Raw genomic sequence first — 19,296 nt, 5'->3', positions numbered from 1 at the left:
TGGCAACGTCTAGAGACACTTTTGGTGATGAGACAATTAGGGGATGATAACTGCTATCCAGTGGGTAAAGGGCAGGGATGCAACTAAATATCCTACAATGCTTCCCACAACAGAAATGTCAATAGATCTTGATTGAGAACTCCTGGCCTGGGGCAATGGTTCTAAACTTCTTGGTCATGATCTCTTTAATAGTCTTAAAAATTGAGGACATCTAAAGAGCTTTTGCTTATGTAGCCTCTCAGAATATTCCATCACACACGCAAGACAGCTTGACAATGAAAAAGTATTGTGAAAATAGTTTTGACTTTGTGAATCCTCCTGAGAAGGTCTCCTGAACCAGTAGGAAGCCTAAAACCACAGTTTGGCCTTGTGCTTAAGGTCACAGCTCTGAGTTCGAACCACAGCTCGGTGTTTTTTTACTAGCTGGGGCAAAATGAATGTTTCTGGTCCTCACTTTGCCCCTTTGATGTCCGTAGGGGACGGTGATGTTTATCTGTTGCCTAAGGCTACCTTTTACGTGCAATAAAGCATTTAAACAGGGCCAACTATTATTAGTTATCATTGCTATAATGCCAACAAATACACTGGGCCTGAAGCTGACTTGCCTTCAACACGTTTGTCAGGAAAATAAATCTAGTTCAGGCAGGGAAGCAGCCCGTAGGCTTGGGTGGTGACCTTTTTTGTATTAGGTTCTGATGGACAAGAGCAGCGCAGTGAATAGGGCATTCTGGTCAGGCTAACAAAAACTCTCAGGGTAGGGGCCGTGGTTCCCAGCAAAGCATGGGACCGAGAAAGCGCGGAACCTTCGTGTCCCTGAGCACTCCCCAAAATGTCCTCGTCCATAACGGGACCTCAGCCTCCACCTTTCCACACCACCTTTTGCCCTGACTCAACATGGCTTTAAAATCCTACAAGGCACCTTTGTCTTCCTTAGTCCCTAACTGGAGGTTTTGCCCCGCCCATTGGCCGCAGGGATCACCGCCCACAGTCCCACGCCCGCCTAGCCGGTCCACGCGTGCGAGCGTGGGGTCCCTTTCCAAGATGGCAGTAGCCCCCTGGCTGTTTGGGGGGCTCTGTTTCCGTTTCCGGGACCAGAATCCGGAAGTGGCCGTTGAGGGGCCTCTTCCTATCTCCAGCTGCGGTGGCTGTGAGAGGAGGGCGAACGGTGATGGCGGCGGTCGCAGCGAATGTGGCGGCTGCGGCTGAAGACCGAGAGCCGCAGCGCGAAGCGGTGCCGGGCCTGGAGAGCCAGTGGCGCCAAATCGAGAACAGCGAGAGTGGGCGAGAGCGTCCACTGCGTGCGGGCGAAAGCTGGTGAGACAGGGCTGCGAACGGATCCTCGGCTGGGGGAACGTGGAGGATGAGGTCCGAAGAATTGCTGTGGGGGTGGGGGAGTGGCCTGTGAGACTGAGGACGGGAGGGGCGGGGAAGTGCCTGTGAGTGGATCGCCTTGTCTGGGGAAAAAGGCGGGGCCTGTATGGTGGTGCCCCAGGCCTGAGAACTGGAGGTTTGTTTTGGAGAGGCGAGGGGGTGGGGCCGGGAGTGCGTGATGGAACTCGCAACCTGGGAAGGGGCGGTGCCCGAGGCCGAGGGGCGTGGTCTGCGTGGCGTTGAGTAGCATCTGGCGGCGGGGCGGCCTGCGGTTTCTCCGCGCCTGAGAGCTAGGCGGGGATGACGTCAGGCAGAAGAGCGGAATCCGAGCCTTGGGGCTGTGGGCGGAGGGAAGGAGTCGGAGCCTGCGTGGTGGAGGGAGCTGGCGCCTGGGAACGAGGCTTGTGACGGACGCTGAGGGGCGTGTCCTGAGGCCAAGGAAAGACTGCAGAGGGGAGGTAGTGCCTGTGAAGCAGAAAATGGCGCCTGCGAATGAGCAAAGTTTGTGACGCGGCGAGGTTTTTGCCTCTGGCCGAGGCCTTCTTCCCAGGACGGGAGAAAGTGCAGGTGATTGGCACGGGAGGGGCCTTCGCTATTACATTTGTCTTGTGTTTTAGTACTGCTTCGTTTTTGTAATCAGGAGAAATAGTTATTTTAAAAAATGTCAGTGCGTGTCTTGATAAATTGGCTTGTTTTACTGATTTCTTGGCTAACCAGTACTTGAAATACACTGTTTCTGGGTTTATTTTATTTCTCGCCAAGTTGCATCTCATTTTTTAAGTTGTGATATACGTAAGACCTAAAAAGATTGCATAAAACGTTTACGTAGCCCAGATTGATGGACATTCTGTAAAAATAAACGGCCTGTGCTTTTCAAAAATTTCAAGGTCGTGAAAGACAAAGGATGAAGAACTGTTCCAGATTGAAGGAATTAATGGGATTTAAAGAATCATAACTAAATGCAATGTGTGATCCTGCATTGGATCCCGGAGCAGAAAAATAAATTATTTAAAAATCAGGATTTTTCTCATAAGATTGATTTCTCTTTTTTTATTGTAAAAGATGTTAATGGGAAAATTGATGAAATTTGACTGAGGCTTGTAGATTAGATATTAGTAGTGATAATTTCTTGCTTTGGATAATTGTGGTTATGAAAGAGAATTTTTTTAAGGGAATACATGCTGAAATTTTTCGGATAAAGAACCATCGTGTAAGCCGCTTACTCGCAAATGGTCGGGAAAAAATAGCGTATGTAAAGATGTATTTAAAGAAACGATGAGGCAAATGGCTAAAATGTTAAATTTGGGAAATGTGGATGAAGGGTATACGGGAATTCTTTATATTATCTTTGCAATTTTTTTCTGAGTCTATTTCAAAGTAAATAAAAGAATAATAAAAATTTGTGAATTCACCATTCAGGTTAAGATTTCAGACCGTTAGCTTAAGAAATCTCCTCCCTGATGGAAATCCCTCTCCCTGCGCCACTATTATTCTGAAGTTTTCAATTTGTTAACATTTTTCCGCTTTTGTATGCATCCCTAAATAGTATTTGTGGGAAAAAAAATAGTATTTGTGGTCTAAGCTTTCATTTCATGGAGGATATATGTGAAATCCTATGCCTAGAGGCGTACCGTGTGCCCTTTGCATCATATCAGGTGGTATACGGTATCCACATTACGTCATTGGTGACGTTAACCTTGAACATTTGGTGAAGATGGTATCTGCCCTGTTTCTCCACTATAAAGGTAGTATTTTTCTCTTTCCGTATGCGGTAATTCTTTTAAAAACATATTATAGCCATTCATTCCTCAAAACGTTTTAACAGCGTCCCATCGTGCAGTGTAAATGCTAAAATTCTTACAACGACTAGCAAGTCTGGTCCCCCTGCTCTGATTACCACTGCCCACCCCCCCAACTCTCTCCATCCAGCCATATTGGACTCCTGTTCCTCAGACACCGCAGGCATGCTCTCACCTGAGGGCTGTTCTGAGTGAGTTTTGCTTATTTTAGAGTTCTCTGATCACAATGTGTGTATCCCTGTTACTGGAGAGTTCAGAGACAAATTGAAATTCCCCAAATAGAGAATACGAAATCTTTTTTTTTCTTTTTTAACTGTTGTGCTGTAGCTCTCGGGCAAGGAAAAGCCTCATTCCACCCTGTTGAAAATAAACAATAACTGGATCATCTTTTATAGTTTATTTGGATGTGTTCAAACAGGGTTGGGGGCTTTGGTTCCTGATGCATCATGCCTTTACAGCCTCCTTGTGACAGTACCCTTTAGTTACCCCACCGGTATGGATTTCCTTTTTTGGGTGTTGAAAATGTGTTGGAACTAGATAGAAGTCACGGTTGCACAACATTGTGAATGTACTAAATGCCACCAAACTGTTCACTTGAAAATGGCTAATTTTATGTGAATTTTTAAAATTATGTTCTGTCAAATGAGTGAAAATATCAGTGAGGATGACAAAACATGAGAGGCACCTAACTCTGGGAAATGAACAAGGGGTAGTGGAAGGGGAAGTGGGCAGGGGGTTGGGGTGACTGGGTGATGGGCACTGAGGGGGACACTTGGCGGGATGAGCACTGGGTGTTATGCTATATGTTGGCAGATTGAACTCCAATAAAATAAATAAACAAATAGAATTATGTTCTGTCAATAAAAAAAATTACCCCACCAATGTTGGTTCAGTATTAAAGCCAGTTTATCTCTGCTATTGTAGCTGATACCATGAAGCATTTTTCCATAGCTCCATTTTTTAAATGCTTATCTACTTAGGTGAGAGCAAAGCATCTCAAGGTTCTTTAATTTGCTGTTCATTTGATAGAGGTTTGCTGCAGTGGTCAGGAAATGTGTGTTTACAAAGTCACAGACTAATAATCCTCAAATCATATCTAATACCAATATTAATATTTTACACCTTCTTTTCGTCAGCTGGCAGATCTGGGCAAGGGGAAGTAATTTGAACTGATTTAAATCTCTAGGAGAAGCTTATATTTTAAGAGTAAATTAATATCTGTGATAGTATAGCTTCCTTGGCAAATTCCAGTTTTTGAGGATGAACCATCTACAAACATAATTAAATCTGAACTGATTTAAATCTCTAGGAGAAGCTTATACTTTAAGAGTAAATTAATATCTATGATAGTATAGCTTCCTTGGCAAATTCCAGTTTTTGAGGATGAACCATCTACAAACATAATTAAATCAGGGAGAGGAAAGGGAGTCTCTAGATGGTTTGTGCAGGGTGTGGGTAGTTTTCTAACAGGTAAGCAGCAGGCAAGAGATTCTTTGTTCAGGTAAAAGAAGGAGTGTGGCTGGGTTCAGTGTTGCAGAGTGGATAGTGATGTGTGAAGGGAAAGTGACAGTGTTCCATTAGAGGTGAAGGACTAGCCTTAGAAATGTTGAGCCTTTTCTGTCAGTGGAGAAGTCTGTACAACATGGAGGACCATTTTAAGTGTAACGAAGATGCTAGAACTAAATCAACAGTTTTCGCTTCTTTGGTGATTGCTGCGTAGCTCTTAAACAAGGTGGCTATCCCTTGATTTCTGGATATAATGAAAGACTGAAATAAACAAAGACTGGCAATTCCCTTGTCATTGAGTTGGTCCCCCTAGTGCTTGTTCAGACTTTTCATGAACTGGGGGGAGAGAATTTATGAGTTTAGAGTCCTGGAGTGGGAAATCTTTTGGTAGACAGTAAATGTACCAGTCTTTGTTGCTTGAACAGGAGTATGCTTTTTAGCTTGAAAAATAGGCAATTATTGAAAGATATTTGTGTATCTAATTATAATTAATATAATTAAGCTAGGAAGATAAATTTGCTTTTTGATTTGTCACTTTTAAAAAACATTGTTTGTTAAAGAGTACATTATGAACACTGAGTAACGTATATAGAATTATTGAATCACTATATTGTGCACATGAAACTGAGTTAACTATACTAGAATTAAAATTAAAAACTTAATAAAATTGAAAGAAAATACTAAGTTTGGAAAATAAAAGAGCTTTTATAAAAGTTTTAAGTTCATTGAAATTTGGAGAATTTTAATTAAACTTAATTATGCCTATTGCCATTCCTTTTATAGGTCAAAGGAGCAAATCTTTGTGTTATCTCTCAAACATAGTTTAGCCATAAAAGAACATTTTTAAAAAGATTTTATTTACTTATTCATGATAGACATAGAGGGAGAGGCAGAGACACAGGCAGAGGGAGAAGCAGGCTCCATGCCGGGAGCCCGACACAGGACTCGATCCTGGGACTCCAGGATCGCGCTCTGGGCCAAAGGCAGGCGCTAAACCGCTGAGCCACCCAAGGATCCCCATAAAAGAACATTTTAACAGTATTATTATTCTGAATTTGGTAAAGACAAATCAACAATAGTCGTTAGGAAAAAAGGGGATCCCTCCCTCCTTTGGTACATTATTCATGTAATATTTTATAGTAAATAATTCATTTATATGCCTCTGTACATCTATTTAGGCTTATACGGATACATAAATGGTAAGCTTAGAGCAACATGCTATTAGATTTACCGTCTGAATAAGCTAAGCTAACAAAGCTTTGGATAAGTCAGAAATCCTATCTCTTCATTTAGGTCTATATTTCTTTTTTTAAGATTTATTTATTTATTTATGATAGACATAGAGAGAGAGAGAGGCAGAGACACAGGAGGAGAGAGAAGCAGGCTCCATGCCGGGAGCCCAACGTGGGACTCAATCCCGGGACTCCAGGATCGCGCCCTGGGCCAAAGGCAGACGCTAAACCGCTGAGCCACCCAGAGATCCCTATGTCTAGATTTCTATTTCTGATCGTTGTATCTAGTAAATTAATTGATGTATATTGTTATCATAACCAATTTTCTTCACACATGAGAGAAACTAGAGGACAAAAAACATTGCTAGCAATTTTTTCCATAAGCACATATTTCATAAGCATTTCAGCAAATTTGAGGAAATACACATAAGTGGCTTTAGCAAGATCTGTTGTATTTCTATATACTAGCAGGAAGAAGTAGGAAAATTTAAATTTGAAAGATATACCATTTATGATCGCATCTGCTCAAATCAAATACCTAGAGATAAATCTAACAGTGTGGGTGCTTCCCTCTCAGACAATGACAACTATGTCATGACTGCCATCTGGTCTGACAGATGATGAGACATCCCAATTTCAGAGGCATTTTTAAAGTGTTCTTGAAGTGAAGAAATCTGGTAGTCCTGTTCTGTGAAAATTGGTATAAAACTTGAGTCTCCTGTGAAGACTCTAGAAATTCAGGTTGTAGCCAGGTATGGGGGTTTTGCTAAGGGCTGCAGAATGATTTTTTTTTTTATTGCAGTATAGTTGATGTACAGTGTTATATTAGTTTCAGGTGTATGCTACAGAGTGATTTTAATGTTGGTTTTCCTTAAAAATCTGGCTTAAAAAAAAAAATGTTGAGCAATGATGCCCTTTGCGTTGAAAGTCCCGGTAACCATAATGGAGCTTTACTGAAGAAATTAACCTCATAGACTGTCAGTGGAGGCAGTGAAAGCCACGAGGGTGAGGGATGAGGGGTGGAGGGGTAGGGTCAGTGATGGGGTATTCCAGAAGAGTGATGGGAGATTGGGGCATGTGCCACTGGGATAAGGAGGATGTGTGTTCCTGGCATGAGTCATGTGCGGGGTCTGTGGGGCTCAGTGCAGTAAAAACAACAAAACCCCACCAAAATGTGTGCATGCATGCCTGTCCAGGTTACTCATGACTATTGCAAGGTTTTCTAGCCCTCCGTCTCCCCCATCTCCCTCAGCCTTTTATGAATACAGGAGAGTTGTCATTTTAAAGAATCCCATTTAAGGGTTAAATTGCTAGCACACTAATCACTACAGTGTGAGAGTAGTATTTTAAAAAGTGTTTATTTGAGGTGGTTAACTATTTGGGACAGCCTCTTATGTATCAAAAATCCCGTAGCAGAGCAGATTTCTAAGTGTGGGACCGGGTTTGTGTGTCTGTGTGAGAGAGAGAGGGGCAAATTTGAGCTTTGAGTTCCAAACCCTGGGATTGAAACAGTAACTTGCTAAAATTTATTTAGCATTTTTACTCTGTCAAGTCTTTTCCAGACTTAAGAATTGCTCATGACATTTTATAGAGCCAGGCTTTAGCAGTCCTAAATGTTTATCCTCGGTATAGTGCATACCCAGGGATCCCCCAAAATAAACTTTTCAACACAAAAATCATGAAACATGGTGAGATGCAGTCTTTGAAGGAAAACCTTACGATTCTTTTAGCATTTTAAATTCCTCTCAGTGGGATCCCTGGGTGGCGCAGCTGTTTGGCGCCTGCCTTTGGCCCAGGGTGGGATCCTGGAGACCCGGGATCGAATCCCACATTGGGCTCCCAGTGCATGGAGCCTGCTTTTCCCTCTGCCTGTGTCTCTGCCTCTCTCTCTCTCTCTCTGTGACTATCATAAATAAATAAAAATAAAAAAAATAAAAATAAATAAAAATAAATTCCTCTCAGTTTCTGAGCAGGTTTCCAAAATTTAAATAATTAATTTCTAAAAAAATTAATTTCTTATTCTCCATTTATATATTCTTTACAAAGACTGCACACTTAATGAATGGCTAAAGCTTTATAACATTAGGTGTAAATAACAGGCAATTTTCAGCCTAATTCTTTGTTCTATAATAAAACCTCATATTTCCTGGCACCATGGGTGTGAGTTGGTGGTTTGTTTTGTTTTGTTTGGAGTTTTGCCATTTTTTGTTCTTAATCCAGTCTCTTAGTATCCTAAGAAATTTGGTAATCTATCCAAACCTGAGTTGCACTGAATATATTTTGCTTTCAGTTATTTTCATATGATGGTGAAACTTTTTTTTCTTGTTGAATTCTGGGAGAGATTTCCCTTTTTTATTGAGTTATAATTGACATATGCCACAGTATTAGTTTTAGGTGTACGTGAAACTTGACATCTTGACTTGCAGCATGTTGATTCTTTTAGTCTAATAACCATGGGAAGTGGTGCCACTAACTCCAGGTAACCATGTGATACCCTTGTTACCTGTCTGGTCCAGGTTCCTCGTGGAACAGCACTGGTACAAACGGTGGGAAGTGTACGTGCAGGGAGGAGACCAGGACTCCGGCACATTCCCTGGCTGCATCAATAATGCTGACCTCTTTGAAGGTACCTGGCCTCTCCCTACCTAGCCCAGCCCCAGAGTTCTTGTCCCCTCTGTCCCTACAACAAATGATCATAAGCCTCTTCACTGAGCTAGGTCATTGATGAGATGGCCAGAGTGACTTACCACTTTCTTACCCTGATTCTTCCTCTGCCCCCGACAGACCAGGTAAACTGGCGCCTCAAGAAGGGTCTAGTGGAAGGTGAGGACTATGTGCTGCTCCCAGCAGCTGCTTGGCATTACCTGGTCGACTGGTATGGTCTAGAGCATGGCCAGCCACCCATTGAACGCAAGGTAGAGCAAATGAAGGAGGGTGCTCGGGTTAGATTCTTGAGGAATGGAGTAGGAGAAAGGCCCTGTAGGCCCAGGGTGGGTCTAGACCTGTGTGTTCACGGGTCTCCATTATGCTGTGTAGATACACCTTGTCTGCACTCCTCTCCCCTCAAGTATCTCAGTGTTTCTCAAGTGTGTGTTTGTCTATATGCGTGCTCCTCTGATCTCAGAGGTTGTCGTGCTTGTGCCTGTGTATATGTGCCATGTGGGTACACCTGTGTATGCACCTCCCACCTTCCAGGTTGTGGAGCTGCCCAGCGTCCAGAAGGTGGAAGTGTACCCAGTAGAACTGCTGCTTGTCCGGCACAGTGATATGGACACACCTCACACTGCTCAATTCAGCCATACAGATTCTGTTGGTGAGTCTGAGGGTCACAGAGTGAATTGGCGTTCCCATAGCTCAATGATCTAGGAATGCCTGGGTTTTGGCTATGACCAACTGAGAAGGCATTGGTCAGACTTTGGAGGACCAAGAAGGTATTGGTTAAGTTGGGCAGAGGCCCTGGTTGGAGGGGGTGCCTTATGGTCCTGAGGGTATGTGAGTTGCAGCCTGGTGGCTTAGATGGTGTGGCAGAGAATATTTCCTGGGGGTCCTAAGTCCTGAGCATGCATCAGTCATTTTGCTCAAGGACACAGGTATTGACTCAAGTGTGCAAGGTATGTGAGGATGCATCAGGGTCTGATGCTGAGATGGGTCGATCATTCAGGGTCCCAGGAAGACCTTGAATGTGCTCTGCCACCTTCCACAGACCTCGTTTTGCGCACCGCCCGAGAGCACTTCCTGGTGAGCCCTCAGGAAGAGACACGGCTGTGGATCAAGAACGCAGAGGGCTCTTTCGAGAGGTTGTGCAACACACGTGTCACAGTGCTTGACGCTGCCCTCAAGACAGGGCAGGTGAGGGTGGGGAGGGCTCTCCTGCTCCCCGGCAGTGCTCAGGTTGGTGGAAATGAGGGTAAGGTTCCCATAGGCCCTCCCTGAGTGCCTTCCTGCTTTTCTTTCTCTTCCTCAACTCAGGTGGTCATTATGGAGACCCGAAACAAGGATGGCACTTGGCCCAGTGCCCAGCCACAGGCCGTGTAAGCACATGCAGTATCCATCCCAGAGTGGGGTCCCCCAGTAGGCAGGATGACAGTGCTCATGAGCCCATCACATCTGCATGTAATTGGCCTTCAGCTGATGAGAGTTCCCTTCCACCCTAGGAACACTGCATTGGAGGAGGAGGAGGATTTCCAGGGCCAGCCAGGCATCTGCGGTCTCACCAACCTGGGCAACACGTGCTTCATGAACTCAGCCCTGCAGGTTGGGCGAGTAGAGCTGTGTCTGGCACAGCCACAGGGGTGGGCTCTGAGTGATGAGGATTGAGGGGGGCAAGGGATTGCAGGGCAAGGGTTCAGGTTGGAAGCTGGGGCCCCACAGGTCAGACTTGACTTAGCCATAGTCCTCCCAGAATCACCAGTACCTTTCCCTCTGCTTGCCCCTGCTTTCCTGGTTTCTTCTCTCCTTTGTCACCACATTCTTCCTTCTCTCCCCCGCCTCCCTGCCCACCCCCCTTCCTCTTTGCTTCCTTATTTCGGTCTCTACCTTATTCATCGCCCTCTCTGCCTCATTTTCCTGGGCCCTGCCTCCTGCAGTGCCTCAGCAATGTGCCACAGCTCACCGAGTACTTCCTCAAAAACCACTACCTGGAAGAGCTCAACTTCTGCAACCCACTGGGCATGAAGGGTGAGATCGCAGAGGCCTACGCAGACCTGGTGAAGCAGGCCTGGTCCGGCCACCACCGGTCCATTGTGCCCCATGTGTTCAAGGTGTGACTCAGCCCTGGGCTGCCCCTGCCCCTCCTCCACCCTCCACCCTCCACCTCCACCCCGCCCCAACTGGCGCTCTCTCACTCTGACCACCCTACCCATCTTCTCAGACCAAGGTTGGCCACTTTGCATCCCAGTTTCTGGGCTACCAGCAGCATGACTCACAGGAGCTGCTGTCGTTCCTCCTGGATGGGCTACATGAGGACCTCAATCGTGTCAAGAAGAAGGAATATGTGGAGTTGTGTGATGCTGCTGGACGGCCAGATCAGGTAGGCACTCCTCAGAGATCCCATCCTGAGAGCTCCATTAAAACCACCCGGGATTTTCTGGCCTCCCCAGGGTATCCCACACCCCGCCTGACATCATCTCCAACCCTAGTCCCAGACTGGGCTCCAGCCCAGAGTTGACCCTCAGTCTCCTGCCCAAATAAAACCCAGTCTGATAGTTTCAGATACCCCTAGCTGTAATTCTGTCTCTGGACTTTGCCATGGCCTAACCTTGACTTCAACCCCATGCATATCCACCCCAAACTATGGTTTCCCCTGCCCTGGGCAAACCTTGACACCCACACTGTCAATAGGAGGTCGCTCAGGAGGCCTGGCAGAACCACAAACGGCGGAATGATTCTGTGATTGTGGACACTTTCCATGGTCTCTTCAAGTCCACGCTGGTGTGCCCTGATTGCGGCAACGTATCTGTGACCTTCGACCCTTTCTGCTACCTCAGTGTCCCACTGCCTGTCAGCCACAAGAGGGTCATGGAGGTCTTCTTTGTCTCCATGGATCCTCGCCGCAAGCCGGAGCAGGTATGAAGTGATGGTGATACGGGAATAGAATAAGAAGTATAGTCAGTTTGATTACTCTGCCATACTTTAATGTTGCCCACACTAACTCATCACATACCCTTCTGCTCTTTTGTGGATACTGTTCCTCCCTCAGCACCGGCTCGTGGTCCCCAAGAAGGGCAAGATCTCGGATCTGTGTGTGGCTCTGGCCAAACACACTGGCATGTCACCAGAAAGGGTGAGGCTCTGCAGGCACAGAGAGGGTGGGATTTAGGGGCAGGGAGGCAGAGGGCCTGGGGAGACCTTGCAGACTGACCAGCCTCCTCTCTGCATTCCATTCCCAGATGATGGTGGCTGACGTCTTTAGCCACCGCTTCTATAAGATCTACCAGCTGGAGGAGTCTCTGAGCAGCATCTTGGACCGCGATGATATTTTCATGTGAGTGAGGGGACCAGGGAATTTAGGGGCTACTCAGGAATCTCCTCGTAACCAACTTCCCTGTCCCCTTTGGCCTGACTCCCATGGCACCTGCCTTGTTCAGGGCTTTAGCCATGTGCCTTAGTAGGGCAGGAGGCTTGGGGCTGTCAGTGGGGTGGGCAAGACATCGTTTTATAGGGTGTTCTCTGGTGTTCTCTTTCTTCTTAAATGGTGGAGGCTCATGTTTCTTTATTTTATTCAGTCACTAAGTACCTCCTGTGTATATCAGAAGCTCGATCTTCATTCCTTAACTCCTGTTGCAGTCCTCAAAAATCAAAAGTGATTTGTGAAATAGGGAACACTAAGATATTTTTTGAACATAAGAGCATTCAGAATAAATTTGAAACCTTTGGACAGCCCAGGTGGCTCAGCGGTTTAGCGCCGCCTTCAGCCCAGGGTGTTATCATGGAGACCCGGGATCGAGTCCCACGTCGGGCTCCCTGCATGGAGCTTGCTTCTCCCTCTGCCTGTGTCTGTTCCTCTCTCTCTCTTTCTCTCTCATGAATAAATAAATAAAATATTTTTAAAAAATTTTGAAATCTTTGGGTAGTGGGATGCCTGGGTGGCTCAGCATTTAAGCGTCTGCCTTTGGCTCAGGGCATGATCCTAGAGTCCCACGTTGGGTTCCCTGCATGGAGCCTGCTTTTCCCTCTGCCTATTGGCTGTCTCTTTCTCTCTGTGTCTCTCATGAATAAATAAATAAAATTTTTATTTAAAAAAAAGAAATCTTTGGGTAGCTAAAATATGAAGTGCAGGGGCGCCTGGATGGCTCAGTTAAACGTCCGACTTATGATTCCAGCTCAGTCATGATCTCAGGGTCATGAGATGGCGCCCTGCATTCGGCTTCCCGCTCAGTACGGAATCTGATTGAGATTCTCTCCCTCTGCCCCTCCCTCCCACTTGCACTTGTGCACACATGCGTGCTTTCTCTCATTCTCACTCTCTCACTCAAATAAATCTTAAAAATAAAAAGCTAAAAAGAATAAAATAGAAAGTGCATCTTGAGTGGAGAAGATATATTTTTTTAAGATTTTATTTATTTATTTATTTATTTATTTATTCATAAGAGACACAGAGGCAGAGAGATAGGCAGAGGGAGAAGCAGGCTCCGTGCACAGAGTCTGATGCAGAACTCCATCCTTAGACCAGGATCACACCCTGAGCTGAAGGCAGATGCTCAACTGCTGAGCCACCCAGGCATCCCCGAGATTTTTTTAAACCAAGGAGTGTTTTCCAAAAACAAAATGGTTTTAGATCCCTTTGTCACTAAAAATTGGTGTTAATCTTCTCAGTGTTTTCCTAACACCAGAGTGCTTTGTAAAACATCACAGAAACCAGGTGTTGTACCGTCTACCAGTTTGTAAAGCACATAACGCTGGGTGGCTCTTCAGACCCTTTAAAACACAGTTCTAGGCTGGACTGTGTGGGGTGAGTGGGTGGGGCAACTGGGGCAGTGTCCACAAGTCCCTCTTGAGTGTCCTGATCAGGTGTGACCTGATGTCCCCCCCCCCCCCGCCACAGATATGAGGTGTCGGGCAGGTCTGCTATTGGTGAAAACTCCAGGGAAGACGTTGTGCTTCCTATCTACCTGCGGGAGCGCACCCCAGCCCGGGACTACAACAACTCCTACTATGGCCTGATGCTCTTTGGGCACCCTCTCCTGGTGTCGGTGCCCCGTGACCGGCTCTCCTGGGATGCCCTCTATCACATCCTGCTGTACCGCCTCTCGTGAGTCTGCCTTCTGAGGGACAAAGGAAGGATGGGGTTTGAACTCAGACCTGGGTGTTGAGTTGCTTGTTGCCAACCCCCATCCACTTCCAAAAGACAGCTAAGCTTAACGTGGCCAGAGGGGAGCTTGTAGGGTTTGCTTAACGTGGCCAGAGGGGAGCTTGTAGGGTTTTTTTCTTTGTCTTAACCTCTGGGTTTACCTCTCTCTCTCCTGGGTGTTGGGGATAACAGGGGTCAACAAAAGGGACAAAGTATACACAACTTTGTCTTATACGTGATCGCTCTCTCCTTAAGGGGCATGGCTATTTGGATTTTTACTAAGAGATTTCCATTGTACCTAAAATCCGGAGCGGTGCGTTCTCTGGCTTAATCTCTCCCCATGTTTCTCTGGCTTAATCTCTCCCTAACGAGTCTGTTGCTCAGAGGCCTTCCCTGATCAAAGTTTACAGCAGATCGTGTGTTTGTTTAAAGTGGCTTATCGTACTTAAGGTCCATACTCCTTAGTCATGGCTCACGAGATCCTACCTTGTCAAGCCACCTCTTCATGCGTTTCTATGTCATCTCAGCTGCTCATGTGGGGGTGTGCCAGTGGTTTCCCATCATAAGCAAAGTAGAATCCTGGGCCCTGGCCTCTCTGCCCTTGCATCCCTCCTCAAGAGGCTCCTGTGTTCTCTTGGCAGGCGCTATGTGACCAGACCCAGCTCGGATGACGAAGATGACGGGGATGAGAAAGGTAAGGAAGAGGAAGGAGAAAGGATCGACAAGGATGAGGGTCTATACAAGCCATGCCAGGGCCCGAGGGAGGGTCATGGGGGTGGGGGTCTGGGGTAGGTCCACCTGGATGCGTACTGCTATCTCAGCCGCCTGGGGCTCACACAGACCTGTGCCTGCCACCCTCCCCTAATCCTAGCAGACATAGAGGATAAGGACAACATCCCCAAACCAGGACACGTGGCTGGGGCCAGCTCCCAGGATTCTGGGCCGGAGCAGGCGGGGCCCAGCTCTGGAGTCGCAGGCGGAAGCCGTGCCCCCGTGGATAACTCCCCTGGACCATCTCACTGGCCCCAGAGGGCACGGCGCAAGCACCTGTTCACCCTGCAGACAGTGAACTCCAATGGGACCAGCGACCGCTCAACCTTCAACGAGGATACCCATGGTGTCTCCTTCAGCTGTGAGCCAGGGTTGGGAGGCGGGAGGGGGGTTTCCTTGGCAGCAGGGCCCATGACCACCTCCCTCGCCCCCAGCCCAGCCGTACATTGCCATCGATTGGGAGCCAGAGATGAAGAAGCGTTACTATGACGAGGTGGAGGCCGAGGTAAATGAGATCCCAGTTGTTTCCATCCCCGAAACCCTTCATACCCGCCACTCCCATCCCCTCCAAGCCATGACCACGGAGCTCCCAGGGTCTTGGATTCCTAGCTTCAGAGTCCATGCCCTTCACCACGGGGCATGTGTCTTCTGCCTCCACTCCCTTTCATCTACTGTCCTCACTCCCGGCCATCTACTGCTTCTGGCCTAGGGCTACGTGAAACATGACTGTGTTGGGTACGTGCTGAAGAAGGCTCCTGTGCGGCTGCAGGAGTGCATTGAGCTCTTCACCACTGTCGAGACTCTGGAGAAGGAAAATCCCTGGTGAGGGACCAGTATGGGGGTCTGTGGTGGGTGTAGTTGGGTAGGATGGCCTGCCCAGATCCCTCTTACCTGCACATTTCCCTCCTTTGCCCCACATTCGGACCCTTCCTGCCACTCTGGCCACTAACACCCAGGCTTAGTGTCCCACCTGAGAGCACTTGTCTATTTCTTCTTCCAGTTCTCCAGCTGTGTGCAGGACTGGACTCCTTTGGCTCATATCAGCTTATCAGAGCTCTTCTCTTACTACCCTGTTAGAAGCCACTCCCCCTGACCTATCCCCTCCCTGTGCCCTTTCCATCTAGCCAAGCATTACTTTGTTCCAAGCTCTGTAATACCATTTGGTGTCATGTCCTAGATCCCCTTTTGTATCTTTCTTTGTTTTTTGTTTTTTTGGGTTTTTTTTTTGCGGAAGAGTAAACCCTTGAGGGTGAAGACTTCTAATTTAAGTTTTTACCATGTGTCTCTTCTCACTGATCATAATGGTGGGTAGGGGGAGAGGTGCGGGACATGCTCAGTAGATCTTTGCAGAATAAACAAAATATAAAGGGCAACCGAGAAGGTAAAACTAGTCTCAAAAGTTAGAGCAGCATCTCCGTGGAACAGGAGGGGAACAGAAATACAAAATAGTGGCCAAAGGAGTCAGCCATAGGTGGTCAGCTGGTAAGTCCCCAGCAAGTGAGCGAATGGAGAAAACGGAGAAGTGGAGGGACAGAGGCATGCTCTAAAATAAGATGAACAGGGGATCCCTGAGTGGCTTGGTGGTTTAGTGCCTGCCTTCGGCCCAGGGCATGATCCTGGAGTCCTGGGATCAAGTCCCACATAGGGCTCCCTGTGTGGAGCCTGCTTCTCCCTCTGCCTGTGTCTCTGCCTCCCTCTCTCTCTCTCTCTCTCTCTCTCTGTCTCTGTCTCTGTCTCATGAATAAATAAAATCTTAAAAAAAAAAGAATGGCTTGTGGAGCAGAAACCAAGCAAAACACACACTAGTATAAAAGCAATGTAGTACCTGATGAATGACAGGATTTGAATGTGTCAGGAGAGCAGATGAGAGGAAGGGGCAGGTGGGAAGGAAGAGCAGCATCTCTGTGGACTGCTCGGGGCCCATGGGACCCACAGAGAATGCGGTAGATGCCCAGCCAGTGTGTGTGCTGACTTGGGCTCTGGTTTGTAGGTTCTGCCCCACCTGCAAGCAGCACCAGCTGGCCACCAAGAAGCTGGACCTGTGGATGCTGCCCGAGACACTCATCATCCACCTGAAGCGCTTCTCCTATACCAAGTTCTCCCGCGAGAAGCTGGACACCCTTGTGGAGTTTCCTATCCGGTCTGGGCTAGGGCTGGAGAAGGATGGTTGGGGTGGGGGGAGGCAGGGAGTACGGAAGGGGCGCACTGGGAGTAACTGTCCTCTCCCACAGGGACCTGGACTTCTCTGAGTTTGTCATCAAGCCGCAGAATGAGTCCGCTCCAGAGCTGTACAAATATGATCTCATCGCAGTTTCCAATCATTACGGGGGCCTGCGTGACGGACACTGTATGTGCCGGGCTGTGGCAGGGCTTCCCCGGGGTCGGGGGGCAGGATGTCCCGTGTGTGACTAAGATAAGTGAGCCGGTGGCAAGGTCATCATGGTGGGTGGAGTGGGGAGGGACCGGGGGGACCCTCTCTGGGGTAGGAGAGTAGGTGTGGACAGCACCCCTCTCTTGCAGACACAACATTTGCTTGCAACAAAGACAGCGGCCAGTGGCATTACTTCGATGACAACAGTGTCTCACCTGTAACTGAGAATCAGATCGAGGTGTGATCTCCACCCTTCCTTCTCCCCCTCTCCTGACCTCTGGCCCGCAGCCAGCCCACGCTGACTCCTGTCCTTTTCTTGCAGTCCAAGGCAGCCTATGTCCTCTTCTACCAACGCCAGGATGTGGCACGTCGCCTGCAACCCCAGCCCAGTTCATCTGACCCCCCGGCATCTCCTGCCTGCGGTTCCCCACCCAACTCTGAGTTCATGGATGTAAACTAAGGGGCTCTGTCCCTGCCACAGGGAAGGAAGCCATCTCTGCTCTCTTCCTTCCCACATCCATCCACCCCCACCCTCGCCCTCCTACCCGCGTTAGGTGCCCCGTGCCAGGCATTGCAGGCCTGATTGTGGCTACTGTTCTCCTGTGCCGCTTATATTGCTCTCTCCCGGGGAAGAGGAGGTTGTGTCTCCTCCCGGCAGTGTGTTCCCCGCCTGTGTTTGCCCCTTAGAGCATTAATCTTCCCTTCTCTTCTCTATTTATGGTTGTCCCCTTCCCTCTGTCCTCAACCTGGGGTGTTCTGAGGGGGTGGTGGTGGGGTGCACCTGAACACAGAGTGTATTTTCTTATCGAGACCCTGTACCTTCTGCTGTGTATATATAAAGTGCCAGTGTGTTCCTTGGCAGTGTGGTTTTTTTCCCCCACTTGGTTACTAAGCGCCAGTTGGATGCCTGTGTGCTTATGTGTGCTCATTGAATGCCAGGTGTGTGATGAGTGCTTCTCCGAGTGCTCGTTGAGCACCATTTTGGGAATTCTTTAGCACCATCTGCACGGCAGACATGCTTCTCAGCACCAACTGCGTACCCAGGGTTTTCCAGAGCATCTTACACACTGACTCATAATCTTCACAACTGTCTCATGTGGGAGTTCTCTCCAGTTTCAGTTGGGGAAACTGAGGTACAGAGATCATGTAATTGCTCAGGTTCTGTCAGGAGATCCTGCCTTGTTAGTTACACCAGTGTTGGTTCCTTGGAGGGGGCATTTGACCTCTCTGGACCCAAGTCATAAATCTTTCTGTGGACATGGCCTGCCCTACAGCTGATCTGAAAAAGGTGCCCTGGAACAGACAGGCATCCATGTGGGCAAATGTGTGGTTTCTGGACACAGAGTAATCATACCACCTCACAGACTCCCAGTAGTGTACTCTCAGGAGAACTGCAGAGGTGGTACACCTGACCCAAGCCAGCCAGCCTGATGGACAAATGTGCTTTCTGTGTTGTCCCTGTACTTAGCCTTCCTGCTCACCGACCAGGCACAGTCCTTCCAGCCCCATCCCAGGGAAGAGGGAAATGGAACACCTACCACAGAATGGGAAAAGCATAGTGTGTATGGGTATAAGACACCGTTTAAACATACCTCCCACCTGACCCATTCTGTAGGCACCAGCCACCTCCTCTGAAAAACGGCTCCTGTGAGAGCCACTGGGGAGTGGAGCAGTGTAGACAAGCCCCCAGCCCTTCACACTGAGGAAGGGAATCTTGCACAGTGGTGGTTGGTTGAAGGACTGTTGGCACAGGAGGGGCCTCCACATCCCTCTAGTGAGTCCCACACTGAGGGTCACTCGGCCCAGCATTACCACTGGCAAACCTCCCATCCCAGTCACGCCATTGACCCCCGGCAAGAATGGAGGTAGTTGCTGTGAGGAACCCAACTCAATAGACACTAATTCCCGGTACGACCAGATCCAGGAACTCAAAAAAGTGGTCATTTAATCCTCACAAAGACCATTATGATTTGAACACTATTACCTGATTTTTGTTTTTTGTATTTTAAGATTCCATTTATTTATTCATGAGAGACACAGAGAGCGAGGCAGAGACCTAGGCAGAGGGAGAAGCAGGCTCCTTGCCGGGAGCTGGATTCAGGACTCAATCCTGGACTCCGGGATCAAGCCCTGAGCGGAAGGCAGACGGTCAACTGCTGAGCCACCCAGTTGTCCCTCTTAACCACATTTTGCAAATGAGGAAACAAGTATAAAGAGCTAGTTCAGAATGCTCTTTAAGTACAGGAAGACCTCATTACCTATGCATAATCAGTCCTGGACAAAGGCCTAAAGGGAACCCATTTAAAATTACTTGCCTGATGTAACCAAAAATCTCTTGAAATGACAACACGTCGGGGCCTGGGTGGCTCAGTTAAGCAACTGTGTTTGGTTTGGGCCATAACTCTGAGTTCTGGCATCGATCCCCCAGTTGGGCTCCCTACTCAGTGGGGAGCCTGC

The 19,296-nt window shown here is 47.9% G+C and overlaps 1 protein-coding gene across 6 annotated transcripts; it reads left to right on the top strand.

Annotated features, from left to right (window-relative positions):
- The first annotated feature begins 1,112 nt into the window (after positions 1–1,112).
- On the top strand, positions 1,113–17,693 carry USP11 (ubiquitin specific peptidase 11). Of its 6 annotated transcripts, none has more exons than XM_077888436.1 (21): positions 1,113–1,314; positions 8,425–8,534; positions 8,693–8,823; positions 9,104–9,221; positions 9,612–9,757; positions 9,878–9,939; positions 10,063–10,162; positions 10,495–10,668; positions 10,779–10,937; positions 11,249–11,473; positions 11,607–11,690; positions 11,797–11,891; positions 13,452–13,658; positions 14,339–14,391; positions 14,605–14,829; positions 14,903–14,973; positions 15,178–15,290; positions 16,459–16,608; positions 16,700–16,815; positions 16,989–17,077; positions 17,162–17,693. In XM_077888436.1, the coding sequence occupies exons 1-21, from the start codon at positions 1,169–1,171 to the stop codon at positions 17,297–17,299; spliced, it is 2,712 nt and encodes a 903-aa protein (XP_077744562.1). In that variant the 5' UTR covers positions 1,113–1,168; the 3' UTR covers positions 17,300–17,693. The 6 variants fall into 6 exon arrangements, with proteins under 6 accessions (XP_077744562.1, XP_077744559.1, XP_077744558.1 ...); XM_077888433.1 differs by having other exon boundaries at positions 14,572–14,829; XM_077888432.1 differs by having other exon boundaries at positions 1,114–1,314; positions 14,569–14,829.
- The last annotated feature ends 1,603 nt before the right edge of the window (positions 17,694–19,296 follow it).

The sequence above is a fragment of the Canis aureus genome, chromosome X (genome assembly GCF_053574225.1).
Source record: "Canis aureus isolate CA01 chromosome X, VMU_Caureus_v.1.0, whole genome shotgun sequence".
NCBI classification, from domain to species: domain Eukaryota; kingdom Metazoa; phylum Chordata; class Mammalia; order Carnivora; family Canidae; genus Canis; species Canis aureus.
Note: the sequence above shows the minus strand (reverse complement) of the source record. Positions and strands in the feature narration are given on the sequence as shown.